This window comes from Diospyros lotus, chromosome 10 (assembly GCF_014633365.1).
Source record: "Diospyros lotus cultivar Yz01 chromosome 10, ASM1463336v1, whole genome shotgun sequence".
NCBI lineage: Eukaryota > Viridiplantae > Streptophyta > Magnoliopsida > Ericales > Ebenaceae > Diospyros > Diospyros lotus.
In genome coordinates, this window is record NC_068347.1 from 34,088,471 (window position 1) to 34,098,473 (window position 10,003).

The 10,003-nt window shown below is 35.1% G+C and overlaps 1 protein-coding gene across 1 annotated transcript; it reads right to left on the reverse strand.

Moving 5' to 3' along the window:
- Nucleotides 1-1,977: 1,977 nt before the first annotated feature.
- Nucleotides 1,978-8,377, reverse strand: LOC127812026 (40S ribosomal protein S8). The gene is made up of 5 exons (XM_052352284.1): nt 8,226-8,377; nt 8,025-8,097; nt 6,299-6,629; nt 2,321-2,490; nt 1,978-2,231 (listed from the first exon to the last, which is right to left on the reverse strand). The coding sequence occupies exons 1-5, from the start codon at nt 8,227-8,229 to the stop codon at nt 2,147-2,149; spliced, it is 663 nt and encodes a 220-aa protein (XP_052208244.1). The 5' UTR covers nt 8,230-8,377; the 3' UTR covers nt 1,978-2,146.
- Between the last annotated feature and the right edge of the window lie 1,626 nt (nt 8,378-10,003).

Below are 10,003 nucleotides of genomic sequence, written 5' to 3' on the forward strand. Positions count from 1 at the left end.
GAATTCCGCGGGTCGGGTCTGAATTAGATTAATTATATCTTGAGATCAATACATTTGATTTGATTTATTTGCTAAAGAGATTTAAATTTATTTATCTTATTTAATTTTTTTTTATCAAACCCATCATCATTTAATACAAAATGGGTCAAATTGAGTTGAATGTTATTTTTTAAAGTAAAATAGTTTCATATAAAATTATATTAATGTGCAAAAATTAGGTTTTCAATAAAATAATAGAAGTAATATTTTAATTTAATTGAGTAATAATTAAAAAATAAATAGCACCTTAAATCTCCATATCTATCCATTACATTATGAAAAATAAATAAGAGTTTTGATGTTATTAACTTGATGGTACTTGATGATCATCTCATGGCCCAAAGTTTCAATTGGCCTTACTTTATGGGATATACCCCATTTGACCTAAACTTACAAGTCAAAATTCACCCTCACCCCCGCTATACATGTCATGCCCAAGCTCGAATATTTGCAAAGGTTTTTTTCTTTTCTTTTTTTTTTTTTTTGTGCCCCAAGCGCTTGAGTTAGCAAGCTTACTAACATTGAGATATTAAACTTCCCATTTGATGTGAGCTCTAGAAGAAAATCAACCAATTATGCTTAAAGTAATACTTATTTATTGAGTGACAACTTTTTATTCAGTATTGTATAATCAATCAGACTCACTTTTATACTTGCTCGATGAACAAATTTTGCAATTAAATTTACTTTTGATCTGATACGAAAAAAACTTTACACTGTCTTTGTTATTTTTTAAAAGGCTTACGACTCATAAAAATTATCTATCTAAAATTGTTAATTGGCCCATAAATTCTAACACAAGATTAAAATTTTACTCTTCACCTTATTTGGCCCCTATCCCCCTCCCTTAAAAATTATCTACCTAAAATTGTCAATTGGCCTATAAATTCTAACACGATTAAAATTCTACTCTTCAACCCTCTCTTTTAAAATTTTACACGTCTTCATTATCTTTTAAAAGGCTTACACCCCATAAAAATTATCTATATACAATTGTTAATTGGCCCGTAAATTTGAACACAAGATTAAAATTTTACTCTCCCCCCAAAAAAAAAAAAATTGTCTACCTAAAATTGTTAATTGGCACATAAATTCTAACACCATTAAAAAAAAGGGACGTTCCACCTAAGCTAAGCAAGAAAGGCCCAAAGCCCATCTTAGAGACCAACAAAGCTTTATAGGATCTTTCTATCCAAGCAGCAAAGCTGCATCTTCACAGACCAACAAAGCTTTATAGGATCTTTCCATCCAAGCATATCTATTTCATCCAACCTCTCTTGGAGATAGCGCCCAAATCGTTACAATCTATCAAAATTATGGTAAGTTTTTGCATGTGTATATATATATTTCTCGAAGTTAAATTGTTTTGTTTAAACAAAAATAAAATAAAATGTTAAATATTATTAATTTTGCTTAAATTCACGTGTGCACATATATATGTATATATTTTTAAATTTATATTAAATAAAAACAAAATTAATTTAGACTGAACCAGACGAAATCAAACCATGTCGATGCAATATTCAAAGTAAAAACTCTTTGATCCAAAACTAATCCAAACCGCCTGGACACCCCTAGCACTAGAAAGCCACAAGCATTGAGGGGGAGAGTGAAGTGATGGCAGAGGAGTCAATATCATACGAAGTTCAGTGGTTGGTTCACCGTAAATGAGTTAACGGAGCCTCATGCACGCGTCTTGTCAAAGAGTCAAAATGTGGTTTAGGTAATCATCTAAGGGCCATTATGGTCACCGGAGGATGGTTCCCAATCCACTGTAGAGGGTAACTGCTGGTATGTGTGAGGTCGCACACTACACTAGTGGCAGAATCATGCCAAATTCATTTAAATAAGCCCCAAGAAGTAAACCGAAGCTTAATCAAAGACAAAACCATCAATCCAGCACGTTGTCATTTAGGTAAAAATGACGACTTGCATAACTGAGCAAAAGCAAATTCATCTCTCATTTATAGCTAGAAATCAGACATCTTCCAGTATTTTCTCATCAACTCATTTGTCCTAAGACAGCAATCAAAAAGCAGCAAAGCTAAATAACTCAAATTCCGGCACAAGAACAGAAATCACATGGGTTGGCAATCCAGTTTTGCAACTAAGCAGCGGCGCTGGTACCTTTGCCTTTCTTCCTTTGGATCTTCTTCATGTAGAATTCAAGTTCCTTGCCCTCCAGGATATACCTGCAGTGGAAATTTAAAGAGGAAGTGATGTGAGGTCAGGCGGAAGAGCACATACAATTGCAGAGAACATTTTTGCTCTTTGTACTCACCCATCTGCCCTGCCACATTGACCAGGTCGGGACGAGATGCAAGCCAACAGCCTTCCACTGCCAAACTGCTCTTCGATGTGTGCATCTAGCTTACGGCCTTCCTGGCGCTTCTCAAGCTTCCTGAGAACATGGTTGCTCTTCTTTGTTTCCTCTGCAGCCCCTTCTCCTTCCTGCATACAGGTGTCATGAACAATAGGACCAACCACCAACAAGAACACACCCCTCAACAATTTAGGGTTTGCAACAACAAACAATTATGGTCCCAAAAGGAGAGATTGACAATCCTTTTGTGCAAAACTATATCCAAAATCAAACTCCATGGCACGGCATACTAATAAATGTCAGCCCAGAGGAAATATTGATGCCTAAACATTGAATTCGTAGAGACAAATTAAGACTGGGAAGTAGTCAACAACTGAAAATATCAATTGTATTAAACTTCCCCCCTTTCAAACATTTTATTTTTCAGAATCAACATATATGATGTTTATATTCAATTGTGAATAATTGAATTCTTGTGAATAAAATCCTCAAAATAGAGCAGCCAATTAGAATTTTGACAACACCCTCCCATAACAGGTTTCTACACTTGTTTTCAGGTTTCAGGCTTCGATTTTGGATTTTGTTGGAGCTTCAATTCTTGCTTTTTCACAAGGAAATTAAAAAAAAAAAAAAAGAACAGAACATGTCCTTAATAACTCTATTTCTTTTTCAAATTTGTGAAAATCTAAATTGAATATGGGATTAGATAAAAAAATTACTTATTTTATCTGATAATTAAATGTATACAATAATTCAACTGAGATTGACAAAAGTGTCCCACCCTTGGATACATTTTGACTTTTTGTCCTTTTATTATTCTTTGCCAGTAACAGTCCATTGGATAACCAGTTCTAACCCAAATTAGGTTCAGCAAATAAAGTGAATCTGGCTTCAGCAATGTTCAGTACAACAACAACATATCCAGCCTTTATCCCACTATGTGGGGTCGACTACATGAATTATAGACTTCCATGTATTTCTATCTTTTGTCATATCTTCATTTAGGTCCATACACTTTATATCAAACTTTAATGTCTCTCTCAAAGTCTTCTTAGGTCTGTCTCTATCTTTTTTTTTTGACTAATTGTTCCATTTTATCAACTCTCCTCACAGGAGCATTTCTTGATCTCCTTCTCACATGACCAAACCATCTTAGTCTAGTCTCTCTCATCTTCTCCTCGATTGGCACTACTCTTACCTTATTACGAATAACTTCATTTCTAATTTTATCTTTTTTTGTATGGCCGCACATCCATCTTAACATCCTCATCTCTGCTACACTCATAGTTATTAAAGGCGCGCCTAGGCGCAAGGCGCCAGTTTGGCACCTCGCTTGGGCTGAAGCGAGGCGATTTCTGCAAGGCGCTCGCCTTGCAAGGTGAGGCGCTGAGGCGCGCCTCATGAAACCCACGCCTGCATCCTGCTGCATCCTTTCTTCCTCTCCTCTCCAACATCCCCTCTTCTCAGTTTCAGCATGTATACATCACTACTTATTTACATTTCTTTAGTTTAAGTAAATGTCCACATTTTCTTTTATTTATATTTTACCTTCCATTTACTTTAATACATAAATGTAAATAAGAAAGTACCCCCATTTGGATTCAATAAAAATATCTAAAAAATCAAAATCCATAACAATAAGAAAATAGAATTTTGATTTTAGTACAAACTCAAAATTTAGCGATTTTACCACCCCAAAATACGTACCTACTATTTCTTGAAAAATTCATTAAAAATCATTTTAACAACAATGAATATTAACTATCAAAATACCGGGAGATAGTTTTTCAAAATGAAAACATTTTCTTATATGTCTCCTTATAATGCCCTAATCTTCCAGACTTAGAAAAAATGCGCTAATCTTCCAGACCTAGAAAAATAGCATTTTTCAAAATGAAAGCATTTTCTTGATTGTGGACTTGTAGTGTTTATTGATTGTGGAGAATACTAAAACTATTCCAAAATGTCCTCCATCAATAAAACAAGAGATTGGAGAGTACATGCAAAAGAAGAAAAATAACAGGGAATCAGGGATGAGCAAAATATGGCACCGTAAGATGATGATTTTCAATTTGGTGAAGGGTATAATGATGATGATGATTAAAACTTCTTTATTGATTGTGGACTTGTAGTGTTTAGATGTTTGTTTAGAACTTTGCACGATAATTGGTACTTGTTTGAGTTTGAGACTTTAAGTTTGAACTTTGATGATGTTTTTAGTTTAGAAATTGCATGATGAATGAATTAACTTTGATGTTATTAGTTTAGAATTTGAAGATAATGAAACATTAATGATATGCATGTGTTATTATTGATAATTTGATAGTTTTTTATGATTTTACAAGATTTTGAGTTTTTTTTTAAAAGGTGCGCCTCGCTTCGCAAAGGCGCGCCTCACCTCGTGCCTCAGGCTCCAGGACCCTTTGCGCCTCGCGCCTTTCAGAACTATGGCTACACTCGTCTTTTGCTCATGCTGGTATTTGACTACCCAACATTCTGAGCCATACAACAAGATTGGTCTTATAACTGTCCTATAGAATTTTTCTTTCAGTTTTAATGGAATTTTACCATCACATAACACCCCCGATACATTTCTCCATTTTAGCCAACCTGCCTTAATTCTATGTGCAACATCCTCGTGAATTTCTCCATCTTTTTTAATCACTGATCCCAAATATCGAAAATGGTCTTTTCTTTATAAGATTTGGTCTTCCAATTTAATTATAACATCCTCTACTCTTGCATTCTTACTAAATTTACATTCCACGTATTCTGTTTCTTTCTACTTAATTTAAATCTCTTAGATTCTAAATTGTTTCTCCACAACTCAAGCTTAGTGTTCACTCCTTTTGTTTCATCCACCAACAACACTATGTCATCTGCAAATAGCATACACCATGGCACTTCTGTCTGAATATCTTTAATAAGTTCATCCATTACTAGAGCAAATAAGTATGGACTTAGTGCAGAATCTTGATGCAGTCCTATTGTAATTTTAAACGGTTCAGTATCCCCCCGCATGTTCTGACCCTTGTCTCTGCACCGTGATATATATCTTTAAGGACTTATATATAGGCTATTCTGACTCATTTCTTCTTTAAAACCCTCCATAATACTTCTCTAGGGACCCTATCATAGGCTTTTTCTAGATCTATAAACACCATATGTAGGTCCTTATGATGATCCCGATACCTTTCTATTAAGCGCCTCAGTAGGTATATAGCTTCCATTGTTGACCTATCAGGCATGAAATCAAACTGATTTTTCGAGACCTTTGTTTCTTTTCTGAGCCTCTACTCTATTACTCTCTCCTAGAGTTTCATGGTATGGGAAAAGGAAGAAGTGGACAACATTGGGCTTTGCTGAAAAATAAAGAGAGAAAAAAAGGCCAAGATTGTGAACGAGAAGGGACTAATTTAGGAAGTTGAGGCCCGTAAGGGGAGAACCAAGAAGGGAAGAAGTCATGCATGGGAGAGAAAAAAAAAAGTGAAATATAATAGAATAAGAAAAACACTGCACATTACCTTCTCATGTGTGTGTATTTAAAAAAAAATCTAAAATATTAAATTTTTTTCCAAAGTGAAAATGGACTACCAAACACCATTTTTTATCTTGGCTCCTTAAAATTTTGGAAATGATAGCTAAAAAGTGGGCACTCTATAAAATGGGCCCTTAGGGTTAAAATGAAAACTCACTAGAATATAGAATTAGATAACAATAATGGGAATAAAGCATGCATATGTGCACTAAATTATTGAGAACATAAAAACAGACTCCTAATTTAGAAAAGGAAAGAGGCACACAATAAAATGTACACTGGGTTTGGAACAATTTTCAATACTGGGCAGAATACATATCATGGAAAGAGTAAAAGTTCACACCAACAAAATTACAGCACATGTATATGAATTAAACTTTTTTTAGAACTTCTAATACCTCAGTGGTTTCCTTCTTTGCAGCTGCCTTCTTCTTCCTACCAATGTCAACACCATAGTGCTGAAGATACCATTGCTTGAATGGAGCAGCATCCACCTGAACAATTGCACTTTTCACAAGGGTTTGTGTCCTGACAAGCTCATTGTTAGAGGCATTGTAAACCACATCGAGGATACGTGTTTTTCGGGTGACAGCTTCACTACCCCACGAGTAATTCCCAGTGTCCAATCTTAGGGCCCTCCACTTAACATTGCCTCCTCTCACACGAACTCTCCTCACTGTCTTGTTGCTTGAGAGCTTAGTATTTGCAGGCTGACGACCAAGCTCATACCTTCAAGAACCAATGAAAATTAAAACCATAAAAAGATGAAATAAAAAATTAACACTTGGTATCCAAGTTCACATTGCCACGCAGCAATTACAAATTTATACAATAAATGGACACATAAGCTAAATGTCTTAAGTTGATACTGTTGAACTATCGCATCAGCCTAAGTCTCGGGCCTGTGATACTTGTTAATCAATTTCTTTGCATTAAATCGCATACTTCAGCAGACAGCTTTTCCGATGGATACATACATAGAGTATGTCCTGTCAGAAGAAAGTTTTCTTTGTATAGGCTCAGGAATTCTAATCTTTCCTCACAACACCTCAAGCCAACATCTGTTGTCACGATCATGTAAAGTAGCTATCTTGAAAGCAACACTACATTTGGAGAGTCATCTCCGTGTGTAACACATTGCAACAAATACTGTTTGACACTCAATAATATCTGTCTGACTTGCCAGGTGGCATGGTCTAATTTCTCACTACTATTTCATTTTTCCGAATATTTGTTGGACACTGTCATAGTTATATGCATCTTATCTCACTGACTTCAGCTTCATGCTCTATAATTGTGGGTTCAAAACAGTTGGATATTTTTGACATGTTTCAATATATTTTCCAACTGATCTGATGATAAGTGTATATGCATCTGCTCATGATTCATGAATCATGTCAGAATAGTTTCATTTGGTTTCTGCTGCAGCAACTTTTCTTCTTGCCCGCTTTGATGATAGTGTCGTGGCTTTTTAATTTCAATAATCTATTGTACTTTCATTACGTTTATATTAAAATTTTCTTGTGCCTGTACTCTATGCACGACCGTATTGTGATGTGTCCAGCAATTTTCCAAAATCGGCATGTTCATGTGCCCAGTCGTATTTGTACTGCGTGTCTCTGTTTGTACATCACAGATATCAACGTATACATAAGAAACAAAAGAAAAACGTATATCTTACAAATAATCTCCATTTTATAGGTGTCTTCAAAAACGTTTTAGACAAGCTTAAAGATGGAAAAGATTCCACTGGTACAACTTCAAAGAGTCAATTTCCTAAAACCTATCTGAAAGCATGTGGATTAAATCAGTATGAAGGATTTTCACGCCATCGAAGTAAAGGTCCGGATACAACATAGGCCAAAAACAGGGGTGCAGCTCTTTAGAGCACACCAGTCTCAAATTTCAACCACTTGGTGATCATAGCTAACAGATCCAGCAATCTACAGACATCAATTTCGACACAATAACATCGTAAGCAGGGAATCTTTCACTCAGGTGAATCAAAAAAGCCATTACCAAATGCCTAATAAAAGCAACAATCCACTTGGCCGTTATAAATTTGCTAAAGAGTCACCAAAGCCAAACAAAAAACAAATGACATTTTCATGGTCGTTTGCTTACTTTCTCTTCTTCCTCCAGGCCTTCTTCTTGCCTCCAGTTGCACGCCTCTTGTGCATCGAATCTCGAGAAATCCCTAGACCAACCAACAAACACCACAGCAGCAACCATCAAGACGCGATTATCCATCTTTCCAGATGCAGACCGGAGAATGCACCCAAATGTATATGATTAAGATAGAGAGAAAAGTAATGGCGGCGTTACCCATCTTTGTAGAGCGGCGGCGAGACGGCGGAGCCCTCTGTCTTGCTACCCGCCGGTATCGGTTGCCTTACCTGATTGGCCTCTACCGCGAACAAAGAGGCTTAGAAAAACCCTAACTACGATATATATAGTACGGCCAAGCCTTGGTCCCAAGGGCTATTATTGGGCCGGTCCGTCTTCTCGGAGCCCATCATTTCATATATTATTAGCCTTGATTAATTATTCATATATTTTATTTTATCGGCTGTCTACAAAATATATTTTTATCTATCTATATATAATAATATATTAATAATTTATTTTATATATTATATTTGGATAATTATTACTATTGTTGCCCAAATATAAGAATAATTTTTATTGTATTGAGATAATGTATCAGTTAGAGTTGTAAGCCTATATTTTTCAAATGAGGAATTCCTTATTTATTGGGAGGGGGAGATTGATAGGTGGAGAAAGATTCATAATTTTTACGTGAGTATCTCAAGCTTTTCCATAAACTTATAGAAAAATACTATTAGTACACTTTTATGTATACCTTAAACTACATAAAGATGTATCAATAACAAAAAAGTCCCTCGTGAGGCGTATGGAGACGAGAGGTATTTTAGTCATGATACATTTTTATGTAATCCAAGATATACAAAAGTGATGTACAAATAGCAGGACTTAAATTTATAGGCGAGCATCTTGAATGTATTATTAATTTTGTTATTCACATTATAATGCGAGTAGCGTTTGGAGATTAAACCTCTTGAGATTTGTTGTATCTTATAAGAGTATCTCACATGGTTATGAAATAAGCCTCCGAGTTTGAACAACTAACGAAAATCTTCCAAATAGTAGTTGCTGAGTGAATTATAAATTATTGGAACTGTACTGAGAAAGACTATTGGGTGATAATATTTTTGTTAATGTTTAGTTGATACTTTAAAAAAAACATAATACTTTTATTTTATTATCATCAAATATATAACATAAAGACAAAAATATATAATAGAGACATAAATAATGATGTGCATATAGAGGCAAATTTGGACATAAGATGATGAAGACGATAATATAAAAAGTCATATTTGACTAGAGATTGATAAGAACAATAATTCAGGTAAAACTCAACACATACAAGTGGAAAATGATAACAACGACAATAATAACACAAATAGCTCAACATGAATAAAAATAATGGAGACACAAAAGGACTCAACGAATATCAACAATATACGAAAAGTTAGACACAATGACGACGCAGAAATGGCTAAGATTTGTGGTGGCAATGTTGATGAAGTTAGATAAAAGTGTAAAAAGTGTCATCATATCTGCATAAGAGAATAAGTTTTTCCATTTTTTGTATACGTATAGAAACTCACTTTCCATGGGAAAAACGAAGAAGGTTAAATATTTTACTTTTCACTTTGAAAAAATCAAAAGACCCATCCATTCTAGCTGCTTCCACTTTTCACTCTGCCAAACACGGCACAGAGAAAGTTAAATATTTTATTTTCTAATAAAAATTCAAACAGCATAACAAAGAAGTTAAGCCGGAGAGGGGGGTTTGCGTGGCCTTGTGAGTTGAAATTAACGTGCCAAACAGGCCCTTAGTCAACCAGCCACCAAACCCCACCTCGCCACAGCTCTACGTGTCAGCCCCTCGTGAGCTTCCAGCTTTAAAACGTTAAAGAAATGCCCAAATTCAACAAAAAAGTAAAAATAAACAAACTGTCGGATTAAAAGAAAATTGCCCGAAAATAAAATTTAAATAATCGGAGCTGTCCATC

Excerpts from the sequence above, each read along its gene's own strand:
- LOC127812026 (XM_052352284.1), bottom strand. Across the intron at positions 6,630-8,024 it reads GCCTGGAGGAAGAAGAGAAA|GTATGAGCTTGGTCGTCAGC; the intron begins GTAAGCAAACGA and ends TGGTTCTTGAAG. Across the intron at positions 2,232-2,320 it reads CAATGTGGCAGGGCAGATGG|GTATATCCTGGAGGGCAAGG; the intron begins GTGAGTACAAAG and ends TTTCCACTGCAG.